The 17,569-nt window shown below is 41.4% G+C and overlaps 1 protein-coding gene across 1 annotated transcript; it reads left to right on the top strand.

Moving 5' to 3' along the window:
• Nucleotides 1-121: 121 nt before the first annotated feature.
• dpm1 (dolichyl-phosphate mannosyltransferase subunit 1, catalytic) lies at nt 122-14,904 on the top strand. The gene is made up of 9 exons (XM_047386885.1): nt 122-308; nt 5,288-5,387; nt 5,587-5,620; nt 5,695-5,771; nt 5,929-5,954; nt 11,105-11,200; nt 11,300-11,368; nt 11,460-11,574; nt 14,511-14,904. The coding sequence occupies exons 1-9, from the start codon at nt 178-180 to the stop codon at nt 14,613-14,615; spliced, it is 753 nt and encodes a 250-aa protein (XP_047242841.1). The 5' UTR covers nt 122-177; the 3' UTR covers nt 14,616-14,904.
• The last annotated feature ends 2,665 nt before the right edge of the window (nt 14,905-17,569 follow it).

Here is a 17,569-nt window from a genome sequence, read left to right as displayed (position 1 = left end):
AAGAAAAGAAGCTGCAAATACGAAAACAACAGCCAGTTAAAATAGGAAAATACTTATTTATACTTATTTATAGGTATTTAACCGCTTCAATTTATTTTGAAAACACCAAACAGGAAGCTACGCAGCAGGCAGCAGTTGTGCGGCTGCGCAGATGGGTTGTTGTAGTGTCACGTAGCCATGGCGAGTCGAAAACCTTTGCAGCCAAACCGAGTAAACGGAGACAAGTACTCCGTCCTGTTACCGACATACAACGAAAGAGAAAACCTTCCTCTGATCGTGTGGCTCTTGGTGAAATATTTCGGAGAAAAGTGAGTTGGTGGTAGCTGCTGAACTGCTCGGCTAGTGCTAACTGCTGCTGCTGTCGCCGTGTTGGAACCGGAATGCTGAGCTGAATCTTATCTCTAAGATGTTAACATTCCGAACTGGGCCGTCCCAGAATGTGTACTGTGGTATTTAAAATGATCCTGGACCTGTGGTTGACACTTATTACTTATCTTTCATCAGTGATATTGTTTAAGTTTGTACCAGACTGGTGGAGCATAAGAACTGAAAGCTTCTCCATGTTTGGTTCTGATTCTGAGGATGCAGAGTAGAGTGGACCAGAAGACCTGAGTGGTCTGGACGGTGGATTCAACAGCAACTGTGGGGATGTGCTCTACTTTCTTAGTTCTAGTGTGGACCAGGCAGCAGGGTTCTGGGTCAGCTGCAGCTGTCTCATTAACTTTTTAGACAGACCTGTGAAGACACTGTTGCAGTAATCAATTCATCTATAGATAAATGCATGGAGTATTTTAAGATCCTGCTAGGACTTAGTGATTGGCTTTATGTGCCTCTGGAGGTTCAGGTCTGAGTCCATCACTACAGGTCCTTCTCAAAAAATTAGCATATTGTGATAAAGTTAATTATTTTCTATAATGTCATAATGAAAATTTAACATTCATATATTTTAGATTCATTGCACACTAACTGAAATATTTCAGGTCTTTTATTGTCTTAATACAGATGATTTTGGCATACAGCTCATGAAAACCCAAAATTCCTATCTCACAAAATTAGCATATTATTAAAAGGGTCTCTAAACGAGCTATGAACCTAATCATCTGAATCAACGAGTTAACTCTAAACACCTGCAAAAGATTCCTGAGGCCTTTAAAACTCCCAGCCTGGTTCATCACTCAAAACCCCAATCATGGGTAAGACTGCCGACCTGACTGCTGTCCAGAAGGCCACTATTGACACCCTCAAGCAAGAGGGTAAGACACAGAAAGAAATTTCTGAACGAATAGGCTGTTCCCAGAGTGCTGTATCAAGGCACCTCAGTGGGAAGTCTGTGGGAAGGAAAAAGTGTGGCAGAAAACGCTGCACAACGAGAAGAGGTGACCGGACCCTGAGGAAGATTGTGGAGAAGGGCCGATTCCAGACCTTGGGGGACCTGCGGAAGCAGTGGACTGAGTCTGGAGTAGAAACATCCAGAGCCACCGTGCACAGGCGTGTGCAGGAAATGGGCTACAGGTGCCGCATTCCCCAGACCTGGGCTACAGAGAAGCAGCACTAGACTGTTGCTCAGTGGTCCAAAGTACTTTTTTCGGATGAAAGCAAATTCTGCATGTCATTCGGAAATCAATGTGCCAGAGTCTGGAGGAAGACTGGGGAGAAGGAAATGCCAAAATGCCAGAAGTCCAGTGTCAAGTACCCACAGTCAGTGATGGTCCGGGGTGCCGTGTCAGCTGCTGGTGTTGGTCCACTGTGTTTTATCAAGGGCAGGGTCAATGCAGCTAGCTATCTGGAGATTTTGGAGCACTTCATGCTTCCATCTGCTGAAAAGCTTTATGGAGATGAAGATTTCATTTTTCAGCACGACCTGGCACCTGCTCACAGTGCCAAAACCACTGGTAAATGGTTTACTGACCATGGTATCACTGTGCTCAATTGGCCTGACAACTTTCCTGACCTGAACCCCATAGAGAATCTGTGGGATATTGTGAAGAGAATGTTGAGAGACTCAAGACCCAACACTCTGGATGAGCTAAAGGCCGCTATCGAAGCATCCTGGGCCTCCATAAGACCTCAGCAGTGCCACAGGCTGATTGCCTCCATGCCACGCCGCATTGAAGCAGTCATTTCTGCAAAAGGATTCCCGACCAAGTATTGAGTGCATAACTGTACATGATTATTTGAAGGTTGATGTTGTTTGTATTAAAAACACTTTTCTTTTATTGGTCGGATGAAATATGCTAATTTTTGAGATAGGAATTTTGGGTTTTCATGAGCTGTATGCCACAATCATCCGTATTAAGACAATAAAAGACCTGAAATATTTCAGTTAGTGTGCAATGAATCTAAAATATATGAATGTTAAATTTTCATCATTACATTATAGAAATTAATGAACTTTATCACAATATGCTAATTTTTTGAGAAGGACCTGTACACCCAGATTTCCGGCCTGATCAGTGGTTTCTGGCTGTAATAACTGAAGCTGTGTGCTGACTCTTGATCATTCCTTCTTTGGTCCAAAAATAATGACTTCAGTTTTGTTTGAAGAAGGTTATGGCACATCCATGCATTGATTTGTTCTGTGTATGTTCTGTGTACCAACCTTTGTGTAGTTATGGTAACTTATCATACTGTGTGTTATGATCTGAACTAGGGGGAGTATGTAGATATTAAATAGGAGGGGTTCTAGGGTGGAACCCTGTGGAACCCCTCATGTGATTTTTGTGAACTTTGATGTAAACGAAGATTACTAATTATCAAGAATGGTATATATAATTTTAAGCATACTATTTAATGAAATGTGAATGAATGTTTTTATTTTTAAAATGGATACTCTTTGAGAGATGTCTGTCTCATTTCCTACGAGAAACAAACTTCTTGCTTGAATGAAAAATAAATCTAGATCGAAATCTGCCAGGGGTATGAATAATTTGAGGTTTAGTGTTACTTTTGCAAGTTACTCTATGTATGAAGTAATAAAATAAATAATATTTAACCCTTCATGTACAGGTCCTTCTCAAAAAATTAGCATATTGTGATAAAGTTCATTATTTTCCATAATGTCATGATGAAAATTTAACATTCATATATTTTAGATTCATTGCACACTAACTGAAATATTTCAGGTCTTTTATTGTCTTAATATGGATGATTGTGGCATACAGCTCATGAAAACCCAAAATTCCTATCTCACAAAATTAGCATATCATTAAAAGGGTCTCTAAATGAGCTATGAACCTAATCATCTGAATCAACGAGTTAACTCTAAACACCTGCAAAAGATTCCTGAGGCCTTTAAAACTCCCAGCCTGGTTCATCACTCCAAACCCCAATCATGGGTAAGACTGCCGACCTGACTGCTGTCCAGAAGGCCACTATTAACACCCTCAAGCAAGAGAGTAAGACACAGAAATAAATTTCTGAACAAATAGGATGTTCCCAGAGTGCTGTATCAAGGCACCTCAGTGGGAAGTCTGTGGGAAGGAAAAAGTGTGGCAGAAAACGCTGCACAACGAGAAGAGGTGACCGGACCCTGAGGAAGATTGTGGAGAAGGGCCGATTCCAGACCTTGGGGGACCTGCGGAAGCAGTGGACTGAGTCTGGAGTAGAAACATCCAGAGCCACCGTGCACAGGCGTGTGCAGGAAATGGGCTACAGGTGCCGCATTCCCCAGTCCTGGGCTACAGAGAAGCAGCACTGGACTGTTGCTCAGTGGTCCAAAGTACTTTTTTCGGATGAAAGCAAATTCTGCATGTCATTCGGAAATCAAGGTGCCAGAGTCTGGAGGAAGACTGGGGAGAAGGAAATGCCAAAATGCCAGAAGTCCAGTGTCAAGTACCCACAGTCAGTGATGGTCTGGGGTGCCGTGTCAGCTGCTGGTGTTGGTCCACTGTGTTTTATCAAGGGCAGGGTCAATGCAGCTAGCTATCAGAAGATTTTGGAGCACTTCATGCTTCCATCTGCTGAAAAGCTTTATGGAGATGAAGATTTCATTTTTCAGCACGACCTGGCACCTGCTCACAGTGCCAAAACCACTGTTAAATGGTTTACTGACCATGGTATCACTGTGCTCAATTGGCCTGCCAACTCTCCTGACCTGAACCCCATAGAGAATCTGTGGGATATTGTGAAGAGAACGTTGAGAGACTCAAGACCCAACACTCTGGATGAGCTAAAGGCCGCTATCGAAGCATCCTGGGCCTTCATAAGACCTCAGCAGTGCCACAGGCTGATTGCCTCCATGCCACGCCGCATTGAAGCAGTCATTTCTGCCAAAGGATTCCCAACCAAGTATTGAGTGCATAACTGTACATGATTATTTGAAGGTTGACGTTTTTTGTATTAAAAACACTTTTCTTTTATTGGTCGGATGAAATATGCTAATTTTGTGAGATAGGAATTTTGGGTTTTTATGAGCTGTATGCCAAAATCATCCGTATTAAGACAATAAAAGACCTGAAATATTTCAGTTAGTGTGCAATGAATCTAAAATATATTAATGTTAAATTTTCATCATTACATTATAGAAAATAATGAACTTCATCACAATATGCTAATTTTTTGAGAAGGACCTGTAATGCTTGTCAAACGAGTGGGAAACCAAATCAGGTTGTTTCTGCTTGTTCCCCTGAATCCAGTTCTGGCACTGGCTGAATCATTTAAGTTTTTTATTTTCGATAATTTTTTGGGGCCAAAACAAAATCTGAGCATCAAAATATCATCGCTTGGATGTTTGTAGCCTGACAATATCCAGAAGCCATCCCGGACGAGCCCCCAATAAAATGTAACATCCCTTAGAATGTCTGTGTTGGTTTTTGAACCAAACTTACTGCAAGGTAGTCTGCATGCTGCAAAGCAATGAAATTAGGTTTTACTTTCTAAAAGGAAGTCTGGTCCAGGTTAAACTATAGATCAGTCAGTCAGGCCTTTACTGCTTGATACCAATTTCTGGGTTTCTTTGTTTGCATTTGATGCATTTAATAAACAGAAAGAAAATCTGATATTTCAGCATTGGATCTCTCTGTTGTTGGTCCTTTTTTAAGAGAAAAGTGGCAATTCGAAGACTGGCTAATTGGTATATGCCTTGCTGGATTTGACAAGCCTTCCTGTTTTTTTTAAGGTGGTTTGTGTGTCCAAACAAACTAATGAGCTTTTAGCTGCGCTGTATTATTTTCAGGTTAAATGTGTTGCTTATACTAGTTGTGCTTAGTGTAAAACTGCTGTCAGGCATATAAGTATAGGTAACCAATAGTAACTAATGACATCTGTCTTCAATTTGTCCATCTTGCAGTGGATATTATTATGAGATCATCGTCATTGATGACGGAAGCCCAGATGGGACACTGGAGGTGGCAGAGCAGCTGCAGAAAATTTATGGCGAAGACAAAATAGTAAGTTAAGTGTCAGTAATGTGTCTGCTAATCTGAGGGTCAGACAATTAGCATAAAAAGAATAAAATGAAATTCTGATTTTATTTACGACGGTTATTGTTTGTTGCTGGTGTAAATGAATGACTTTAACACAGTGCTATAGAAACGTATTTAATGCAAAGTTAACTGTTGCAAATAATAAATTATTGTTGTTTTTCAGCTTCTGCGACCGAGAGAGAAAAAACTAGGTCTTGGTAAGTTCTTAAAAAATGCTGTGAACTCTGTAACTTATGATGATTTAATGACGGTGTCCCGTCTGCTTTTAAAGGCACAGCCTACATCCACGGCATGAGGCATGCTACTGGCAACTTCATCATTATAATGGATGCAGATCTGTCCCACCATGTGAGTGGAAAACGTTTTCCATCTCTTTGTGAAGGGCACAGTTTCTGAACTATTCCTGTCTGAAACCGCCGAAATAATCAGATTTGTAGAAATGGGTTCAGTGAATGACTAATTCTGCTCCATTCATATTTCATGACTCTGTTACTTTTGCTTTCAGCCAAAGTTTATCCCTCAGTTTATCAAGTAAGTATCTCTGAAACATTTTTTTTTTATAAATGTGTACAGTAAAACATAAATTCTCTAGTGATAAAATGTACAGTTAACACCAGAAGTTTATATTCACTGTTTAAAAACATATTTTTGCCATTTGGGCTGATTTGATCAGTTGGGTTTTCCAGAACTGGTTCCATTCGCTAACTGACAGACTGAGAGAGATGTTTTTTTTATTCTCTAAAGTCACAAGTAGTAATCTTGGTTTTAAAAAAATAAAATTGATTAAAAAAATAATTTAAACAATTTGGGAAAGCCCAGCGGATGTCACGGCTTGGTAAGCTTATAATAGCTTATTACACAGCATTTGAGTTAATTTGATGCACGCTGGTTGGCGTCTTTTAAGGTACAACTCAAGCAACCTGCTTCATTGTGTGACTTCACTGAAAAAGTCAAAAGAATGCCAAAGATTTCAGGAATAGCCCGTTTCCACCAACTTGGTTCGGAGCTCATTCAGGTTCCCGAACATGATTTTGAACCAGCAAGGTGTTGTTCCACCAGTGAAAACAGCGCAAACTCTGGTTCAACTCGGGCACTGCAGAATATGTGGTTTTTCTGCGTGAACTGCTATGTCACCTATGGTCAGGTCGAAGCCACAGACAATAGACGCAACATGTACGGCGGCGAAGACAAAAAACGTACCATATAAACATTATTTATATGTCTGGAAAAACTCACTCAACAGGCATATTGTTTCTGTTACACTCGCGAATGCTGAACTTACAGTGGGGAGAACAAGTATTTCATACACCGATTTTTCAGGTTTTGCTTGCAAAGCATGAAGAAGTCTTTAATTTTTATCATAGGTACTCTTCAACTCTGAGTGACAGAATATAAAACAAAAATCCAGAAAATCACATTGTGTGATTTTTAAGTAATTAGTTTCCATTTTATTGCATAAGTATTTGATACATCAGAAAAACCAAACTTAATATTTGGTACAGAAACCTTTGTTTGCAATTCCAGATATCAGACGTTTCCTGTAGTTCTTGACGGGGTTTGCTCACACTGCAGGCATTTTGGACCACTCCTCTATACAAATCTTCTCCAGATCCTTCAGGTTTCAGGGCTGTCGCTGGGCAATATGGACTTTCAGCTTCCTTCAAAGATTTTCGACAGGGTTCAGGTCTGGAGACTGGCTAGGACAGCCCAGGACCTTGAGATGCTTCTTACGGAGCCACTCTTTAGTTGCCCTGACTGTGTGCTTCGGGTCATTATCATGCTGGAAGACCCAACCCACACCCATATTCAATGCCCTTACTGAGGGAAGGAGGTTGATTGCTAAGATCTAACTATACATGGCCCCATCCATCCTCCCCTCAGTATGGTGCAGTCGTCTGGTCCCCTTTGCAGAAAAGTTTCCACAAAGAATGATGTTTCCACCTCTATGCTTCATGGTAGGAATGGTGTTCTTGGGGTTGTATTCATCCTTCTACTTCCTCTAAACACAATGAGTGGAGTTTAGACCAAAACGTTCTATTTGTGTCTCATCAGACCACATGACCTTCTCACATTCCTCCTCTGAGTCATCCAGATGGTCATAGGCAACCTTTAGACTGGCCTGGACATGCGCTGGCTTGAGCAGGTGGACCTTGCCTGCGCTGCAGGATTTTAATCCATGGTGGCGTAGTGTGTTACTAATGGTCTTCTTTGAGACTGTGGTCCCAGCTCTGTTCAGGTCATTGACTAGGTCCTGCTGTGTAGGTCTGGGCCAACAGTTGTTGCCTTCTCACCAAGCTACATGGCTGTTTTCCTGTAGCCCATCCCGGCCTTGTGCATGTCTACTATTTTATCCCTGGTGTCCTCACACAGCTCCCTGGTCTTGGCCATGGTGGAGAGGTTGGAGTTTGTTTGATTGATTGAGTGTGTGGACAGGTGTCTTTTATACAGATAACAAGTTCAAACAGTTAATACAGATAATGAGTGGAGAACAGGAAGGCTTCTTAAAGAAGAACTAACAGGCCTGTGAGAGCCGGTATTCTTACTGGTTGTTAGGTCATCAAATACTTATATCATGCAATAAAATGCTAATTAATTACTTAAAAATCACACAATGGGATTTTCTGGATTTTTGTTTTAGATTCTATCACTCACAGTTGAAGAGAACCTATGATTAAAATTAAAGACTTCTACATGCTTTGGAAGTGGGAAAACCTGCAAAATCAGCAGTGCTTTAAATACTTATGCAAATGCAAACATTGTATCTACCATTGTTCTTGCATGGAGTCGCCGTCTCCTTTTCTTTATTAACTATAGTTTATAGATTCTCTCTTTTTGCATTTAAAGGAACACTGGGCACAGCTCAGCAAGCTCCATTGTCTTGCTACCTTGCTGTGTAACGACCACCGTTGATGACTCATGCTTGGTTCCCAAAACTGGTGGAAACCAGAGTTTGAAGGCAGACAAACCGAACCAGTTCAAGAGCAAGAGTTCCTTCTGTGGAAAAACGTCAGAAGAGAACTGTTGACCTTCATTGGTCTTGTTTATCATTGGGTACAATTTCCAAATACCTGAAGGGGCCATGTTTTTCGGTTCAAACAATTATAAGAGAGTATTAACAGCATTGGAAGGTTCAACCATCATGCTGTTCAGGAAGGAACAGTATCTGTCTTAGAGGGGAACATGTTTTGGTGAAAATCTGCACATCAACCCCAAGCAAAGAGCAAAAGACCTGGTGAAGATGCTGGCCAAGTGTCATTCTCCACAGTGGAACAAATCATGTACCAAGATGAGCTAAAAGGTCACCCAGCAAGGAAGAAGCTACATAAAAAGCAACAACAAAAACATATTTTAAATCTCCTACCATTTGGAGAGCAATACCTTATTTTTGGAGATATGTACTTTGATCTGATGAACCTAAACTGACACGTTTGGTCATCATGTCTTGGTGTTTTTGCTGCAGGAGGAACTAGTGCGCATTACAACAAAATGACATCATGAGGAAAGGACAATACAGGTCCTTCTCAAAATATTAGTATATTGTGATAAAGTTCATTATTTTCCATAATGTAATGATGAAAATTTAACATTCATATATTTTAGATTCATTGCACACTAACTGAAATATTTCAGGTCTTTTATTGTCTTAATACGGATGATTGTGGCATACAGCTCATGAAAACCCAAAATTCCTATCTCACAAAATTAGCATATTTCATCCGACCAATAAAAGAAAAGTGTTTTTAATACAAAAAACGTCAACCTTCAAATAATCATGTACAGTTATGCACTCAATACTTGGTCGGGAATCCTTTTACAGAAATGACTGCTTCAATGCGGCGTGGCATGGAGGCAATCAGCCTGTGGCACTGCTGAGGTCTTATGGAGGCCCAGGATGCTTCGATAGCGGCCTTTAGCTCATCCAGAGTGTTGGGTCTTGAGTCTCTCAACGTTCTCTTCACAATATCCCACAGATTCTCTATGGGGTTCAGGTCAGGAGAGTTGGCAGGCCAATTGAGCACAGTGATACCATGGTCAGTAAACCATTTACCAGTGGTTTTGGCACTGTGAGCAGGTGCCAGGTCGTGCTGAAAAATGAAATCTTCATCTCCATAAAGCTTTTCAGCAGATGGAAGCATGAAGTGCTCCAAAATCTCCTGATAGCTAGCTGCATTGACCCTGCCCTTGATAAAACACAGTGGACCAACACCAGCAGCTGACACGGCACCCAGACCATCACTGACTGTGGGTACTTGACACTGGACTTCTGGCATTTTGGCATTTCCTTCTCCCCAGTCTTCCTCCAGACTCTGGCACCTTGATTTCCGAATGACATGCAGAATTTGCTTTCATCCGAAAAAAGTACTTTGGACCACTGAGCAACAGTCCAGTGCTGCTTCTCTGTAGCCCAGGTCAGGCGCTTCTGCCGCTGTTTCTGGTTAAAAAGTGGCTTGACCTGGGGAATGCGGCACCTGTAGCCCATTTCCTGCACACGCCTGTGCACGGTGGCTCTGGATGTTTCTACTCCAGACTCAGTCCACTGCTTCCGCAGGTCCCCCAAGGTCTGGAATTGGCCCTTCTCCACAATCTTCCTCAGGGTCCGGTCACCTCTTCTCGTTGTGCAGCGTTTTCTGCCACACTTTTTCCTTCCCACAGACTTCCTACTGAGGAGCCTTGATACAGCACTCTGGGAACAGCCTATTCGTTCAGAAATTTCTTTCTGTGTCTTACCCTCTTGCTTGAGGGTGTCAATAGTGGCCTTCTGGACAGCAGTCAGGTCGGCAGTCTTACCCATGATTGGGGTTTTGAGTGATGAACCAGGCTGGGAGTTTTAAAGGCCTCAGGAATCTTTTGCAGGTGTTTAGAGTTAACTCGTTGATTCAGATGATTAGGTTCATAGCTCGTTTAGAGACCCTTTTAATGATATGTTAATTTTGTGAGATAGGAATTTTGGGTTTTCATGAGCTGTATGCCAAAATCATCCGTATTAAGACAATAAAAGACCTGAAATATTTCAGTTAGTGTGCAATGAATCTAAAATATATGAATGTTAAATTTTCATCATGACATTATGGAAAATAATGAACTTTATCACAATAAGCTAATTTTTTGAGAAGGACCTGTACATGGAAACAATGTAGCAACAACTCAAAGCACCGTCCAGGACGCTAGATCTTAAGCACAGACGGGACAACAAGCTTGGCCTAAGGACGACAGTCGAAGCCATAAACAAAGGTGCAAAAAATAGAAAATATGTGGACAGAGCTGAAAAAATGTGTTTTAGCAAGGTGGCGAACAAACCTGATTCAGTTCCACCAGTTCTGGAACCAGGAATGGGCCAAAATTCCATCAAACTGTTGGGAGAAGCTTGAGGAAGAATACCCAAAGCATTCAAACAAGATCATATGGTTTAAAAGGCATTTCTACCAAATATTAAAGAGATGTGTGTAAACTTCTGACTTTGAAGAAAGTAATAAAAACAACCAACCTTCCTGTCTCATCGTCCCAACATTTAGCAAATAGAAACTGACCTAAAACAGCAAAGGTTTAGTCAGACGTAGTGTTAGAACACGTCCTTTTTTACAGTGTATGTGAACTTCTGGTTTTCACTGTAGGTTAAGTAGATGCGTTCTGAGTGACAGCAGGGAGTTGCAGTATGAATGTGTCTGTTATTTTTTGACCAGAAAGCAGAAGGAAGGTGATTATGATCTTGTGTCCGGCACTCGATACCAAGGAAATGGAGGTGTTTACGGCTGGGACCTGCGCAGGAAGCTAATCAGGTAACACCTCCTCAGCACAGTTTTTCCCCCAGTTTACTCTCCCTTTATTGGTAAGAAGCTGACATTAAGGTATTTCTTGCTCATTTCTCCTGCTTTCAGTCGAGGGGCCAACTTTTTGAGTCAGGTGTTGTTGAGACCTGGTGCGTCAGACCTAACAGGAAGCTTCAGGTGAGTGGTGTGTGAGGCTTGCTGTGTGATTGTCTTTTTAAATGTAGGTGTACCAGAGTGTTTCTTCTCCTTTTTGTCTTGTATGCATCAGGTTATATAAGAAAAACGTCTTGGAGAGTCTGGTGGAACGGTGTGTGTCCAAAGGCTACGTGTTTCAGATGGAGATGATCGTCCGAGCCAGACAGCTCAACTACACAATCGGAGAGGTGAAATTCAGACTTAGCTCGTTTCTCGACTGTTTTTATAACTTTTACTTATTTTTATATAGAGATGAAAAGGTCTGATTACAAAATGTGTAATTTACTTTTAAAGAGTGAAAGTTGAAAGTTTTGTTCTCATCCTGACCTCAAAGATGTAGCTTTGAGCCCTCTGCACTCTAACAGGTTCCACATATAAGCTAACTTCACATCTTTGCTGTGAGCATTGCTTGGGGGATAAACAAAAACTAGATTTCCTTTAATACCAAACCAGTTGTAGGTCTTAAACTACTGAACTTTAAAACCATCCTTTCAACTGAACAAACAGCACAGAGGATGGCACAGGTGACATGTGGGTGACTATGCAGCATTCTGGGCTATTTTAACAGTTCCAGCTTGGATGGTTGATGATATATTAATACAACAATCTGGGGAACTTTTTAATCTTTAATTTGAATCTGTTGGAATTATGATTATTGATTAATTAATCTTTATCAATAATTATAATTAAAAATCATAATTTGACAAAATTAATTTCTTAACCAAAATCCTCATTTATAAATCGAGACCAGACATGTCTTCTGGTGTTGTAATTGTGGCTCAGATAATTACAACCGTTAAATACTCAGTAATAATTAATAACTATTACGAGAGATGTCACTGTTTAATCGACCGTTTCTGCCGAAACGTGTGGAACTTTTAACCTCATCTTGACTGACGAATCACTCTTGCACAAAATGAACACAAAACGCCTTCTCTTTATCTATGTGAATATTTATTAAATCACAGCCTGATACAATCCGTTCTTCTGATTCAATAATCTTCACCTACTCAAACATGCAAAGTTCTACACAAAAGGGTAAAATATCTAATTAAACAAAATAAGGCAAAACAGCAGTGGGTGTGTATGAGATCAAACCAGCAGTTATGGCAAAAATGATAATATGACAAAGGGGTGTGTTGGTGAGTGGAGGGTGGGGCACAGCTCCAACTGTAACTCATTTATACTCAGTCATAAAACCTCCCCCAACTCTTGAGCAGAAAAAGAGTTATAAAACTTTTGGCGGCAAGCTAGCAAGCAGTGAGGTTGAAAACAAAGAAAATGTTGAATTTCACCATGAGGTTATTATAACAGTCCAGTCTCACAGCGAGCCTGTGCTTGCTCTCAGGTGTTCAATAACCCCGCAAAACACACAAAAAAAAATAAAGGATGGTTTTACTTGTCGTTGTCTCCCTTCTGAGCGGGGTTGAGAGAGAATGGGGTGGAAGTTGGAAGTTACTGTGTGTCCACAGTTAACTTCAGGAAAAGCAGTCAATCTTCGTCCTCTGTCCTCCTTGGCGAAAGGGAAAATATGATCTGACCATCACAGTCGACTAGGACAAAACAAGGTGGCTCCTTGAAACTCCGTGGTTTTTTAGTTACGTGTTAAACACATCTTCGATCGACAAATTGAGATTTCGGGCCGCCTTATTCCAGAAACCTCAGTTATGAATTCTTCGTTGGCCAACAAGAGAGAATAAATGAAATCCACTCGGGACTCTTCTCCAGGTGATGCTTCAGATGTTGGTAACCGTGTCACGGTCTCCAACTGAAGGCGAGTGTTCAAAATGGGCGCCTTCCTATGTAGCGTCCTGTGACGTCAGACTTGGAGCGCCCCGTCATATCAGTCGCAATGTCCGACGGGATCTGTAGGAACGGACTGTCCTGGATACAAAATGGCCGAAAATGCCAGGAGGCCTGGTGGCGTCCAGCAACGTGCAAATGGTCCAATATTCAGCAAACTAGTGGTCCAACAAAAATAAAAGTCTTAAACAGAAAAACAAATGTGTACGAAAGGTATAATACAAATCTTCTGATGTGTGTATCAGTTCTTTGTCCTGTTGGAACACACAGTTTTTTCCAGATTTCAACCTTCTAGCTAACTAGACATAGGTAGTTGTCCTTCTTTATTCCATCCATTTTGTTCATTACTTCAGTACCTTTGGCAGAAAACGTCACCATGCCAGACCGGTGGTTCTTAGGGCTGAAAGCCTCCCCGTGAACCCTCCAGAAAGACATTGCCATTGTAGTCAAATAGCTCGGTCTGTGCTGTATCTGACCAATGAACAATTCCCAAGAAAACATTTGGGCAACTGTAAATTTCAGTCAAGTTTAAAGGTGTTAGTTTTGTAGCAGGTGCTTCTTTCTGGGTTGGGACACTCTGTCAGTGATGATGTAAAATTGGTTTCAGTGTAGACAGTGAAAATGTTTCAGCAGTTTCCAGGTCATGGCACGTTCCAGAATTCTGGCTCCCGAAATATTCCTTCATCTGATGAAGACGTTATCGGTCTTATTCCGGACTTTGGTATAGTCAGGTCACTTGTACATGAGTACAGTTTCCTGAACTAACAAGCTTAGAATTTGCTCATAAAGACATTTTCAACTTGTGTAAATTTCATTCAGCTGTGTTAAAAATTCACTCATTCCTGTTCTGAGTATTGTGCTGTAAACAAATCCATTTTTTCTGCTGCCAAGGAGAACCTACCCACCAGCTGTACAGTCATGATCACAAACAGGAAGTTAACAGTACCTCTAAAACATTCAGCACCTCTTAGTAACGGGTTTAGGTAGATGTATGTATATGTTTAACACTGAGTAGTATTATATGTTGTATAAATGTTTCATCCTCAGATCAATCAAAGGTTTCTGACCACACCTGTAGTTACTGGGTATGCACAGATTAATAAATAAAAGCACATTTATGTTTGTTTTGGAGAAAGTGAGCATTATATCTGCTTCAAATGTTTAATTCTAAAGATGACAACAAGTGTTTAAAGACCAGCCAGCAGCAGATTTCTGAAAGCTGTCTTCAGCAGGAAATTAGGGAATTAATTGCTTTTTTAATATAAATGTTTTCCTTAATCTCTACAGTCTAAAACACAATCTCTCTCTTACCAAAACACAGGTGCCCATCTCCTTTGTGGACCGAGTTTACGGAGAGTCCAAACTTGGAGGGAATGAGATTGTTTCATTCGTGAAAGGACTGCTTACACTGTTCGCCACGACATGATCAGCGGTGTGCTTTCACCAGAAGGTTTCTTCAGGTTCCTGCAGTTATACAGTGACATGACGACAAACAAGAAAGCAGATATCTGACCGTGTTAGGCGTTTAATGCTAAACAGTGTCCTCTGTAGCCTTAAGGACATTGAAGGAAGACAAAGCTTTACATTCCCATCATCCCTTTGAGTCTGTTTTGGTGTCTCACCATTCCCATGTCTGAATGTGTACGGAACCCTGCATTAACAGGTTCACAGATTAGGTGTTGTTTGTATAAAATAAACAGTTTATATTCCTGCCACTGTTTTGTTGTCGGAGTTTTTTTGTTTTTAAACAGTGAAATTGAATCCTGATACAAATGTCTTTTCCTCAAAATCAGTATCTGACTCATAGACAGGCAAATACATTACTCACAAAAAGTTAGGGACATTCGTCTTTCGGTTGAAATTTCAAGATTAATCTAAAATACACTAAAACCTTTACAGGAGAACTTAATGTGACCGTCTCTAAACCTTTGAATGTACATGTCCAACTGTTCAATGTATTGGTGCTGTTTGCAGAACTTGCTGTTCTCTAACAAGCAGCTTAACCAAGACCAAAACGCCACCTAACAACTGATCCTTGAGAGGCTTCAAACAGGATCTTCTCAGACGGAAGTGGCCACTGAGCTTGGAGTGTCACAGTGTGTCATCAGCAGGTTGCAGCAGACACAGAGGGACTGGAAGAGTCACAGAAAGGCTGGATGTCACCGTGGAACCGGATGATGTATCCCACTCAACTCCAGACACATTTAAGGGAGATGAGAGGACCCAAGTGTCGCGTCAGATCATTAGAAACTGTACATCAGTGTGGTCTATGTGATGGACAACCTGCAAGGGTCCCTGAACACACCACCAGGAACAGGGATCACCGTCTTGTATGGGCCATGGAGCATTTATGCTGGACGTGGGACCAGTGGGCTTCAGGGCTGTTCTCTGATGAAAGTAGACTCATGCTGAACAGTAATAATGGACACTAACCATGTTGGAGAGCATTACGCCATTGTCATCAGACAAACTTTGATGGTGGTGGTGTTACAGTGTGGGCAGGTGTGTCTAGTCCATACAGAACTGCCCTACACTTTACGAATGGTGCAGTGGCAAGCCCATACTATCTGAATAACATCATTAAACCAGTCATTGTGCCCCTGCTGGAACAACACGGCCTAATTTCATCTTCATGGAAAACAATGTACCGCTCATGCGGTAGCATCATTAGGGAATGGTTGGTGGAGACTGGGGTTCCTTGAATGGAGGGGCCTGCACTTTCTCCAGACTTGAATCCCATAGAGAACGTATGGGATCCGCTTAGTCACCATCTAGAGGCTCATAACTCTGCACCCCAGAACCTCAATGACCTGAGGGCCACCCTTCAAGAACAGTGGGATCCCGTGTCTCAGCCGACCATAAGTGGACTCGTGAACAGCATTAGATGACATCTCAGTTGATGCTCCGTTACAGCTTACAAAGTTGAATAGAAAGAAAAAGTGCAACAGGGATAACCGCAGCCGTGAGAGGATTGTTGAACAACATGCATACAAGAAGCTTCACAAGGGGTGAACTGAGGTTGGAGTCAGTGCATCAATATCACTACACTCATATGAATCCTACACATGGACTACAAGCATCTTACCTGTGCAAATGAGTAAAATTACTGGGCTGTTGCTCAGTGGTCCAAAGATCTCTTTTCAGATGAAAGTAAAGTTTGCATTTCATTTGGAAATCAAGGTCCCAGAGTCTGAAAGAGGAATGGAGATGCATAGAATACACTTTGCTTGAAGACCAGTGTAAACTTTCCACAGTCTGTGATGACTGGGTGCCATGTCATCCGATGGTGCTGGTCCACTGTGTTTGCTGAAGTCCACAGTCAATGCAGCAGTCTACCAGGGAATTCTAGAGCTTCATGCTTCCCTCTGCTGACAAGCTTTGGAGAGGACTATCCAGATTGTTTTCAGAGCAAAGTTTAACAACCAGCATCTGTGATGGTATGGTGGTGTGTTAGTGCCCATGGCATGGGTAACATGCACGTCTGTGAGGGCACCATTAATGCTGAAAGGTACATGCAGGTTCTGGAGCAACATATGCTGCCATCCGAGTAACGTTTTTTTTTTCAGAGACGTCCCTGCTTATTTCAGCAAGACAATGCCAAGCCATATCTGCATGTGTTCCAAAAGAGTGCAGGTCCTAGACTGGTCTACCTGCAGTCCAGACCTGCCTCCCATTTAAAATGTGTGGAGCATTATGAAGTGCAGAATACAACAACATAGACCCTGGACTGTTGAACAACTGATGTACATCAAGCAAGAATGGGAAAGAATTTCACCTACAAAGATTCAACAATTAGTGTCCTCAGTTCCCAAACGCTTATTGAGTGTTATTAAGTTTGTACCAACGTGATGTAACACATTGGTAAACATGCTCCTGTTCCAGCATTTTTGGAATGTTTTAAAATCATCAAATGCAAAATGAGTGAATATTTGCAAAAACGTTTATCAGTTTGAAAATTAAATATCTTGACTTTGTAGTGTATTCAATTGCATATAGGTAAAACATAATTACCAACTCATTGTAATATTTTTTTATTTACGTTTTACATAATGTCCCAACTTTAATGGAATTGGGGTTGTACCAGCCCACATAGCCAAAGGTACCAATAGCCGGTTCAGTGACCGTTGTTACTGTGCTTGATAGGCCAGCAAACTGGCCTGACCTGAACCGTACTGTGTCCTATGGAATATTCTCAAGAGGAAGATGAGAGACGCCAGACCCAACAATGCAGATGACCTGAAGGTCGCTATCAAAGCAACCAAGGCTTCCATTATACCTCAACAATGTCACAGGTTGATCACCTCCATGCCACGCCGCATTAAAAGGAGACCCAACCATTAGGAGCTGGACATTTCTGCTAACAATATACTTTTATTTATT

This window comes from Girardinichthys multiradiatus, chromosome 1 (assembly GCF_021462225.1).
Source record: "Girardinichthys multiradiatus isolate DD_20200921_A chromosome 1, DD_fGirMul_XY1, whole genome shotgun sequence".
NCBI classification, from domain to species: Eukaryota; Metazoa; Chordata; class Actinopteri; order Cyprinodontiformes; family Goodeidae; genus Girardinichthys; species Girardinichthys multiradiatus.
Note: the sequence above shows the minus strand (reverse complement) of the source record. Positions and strands in the feature narration are given on the sequence as shown.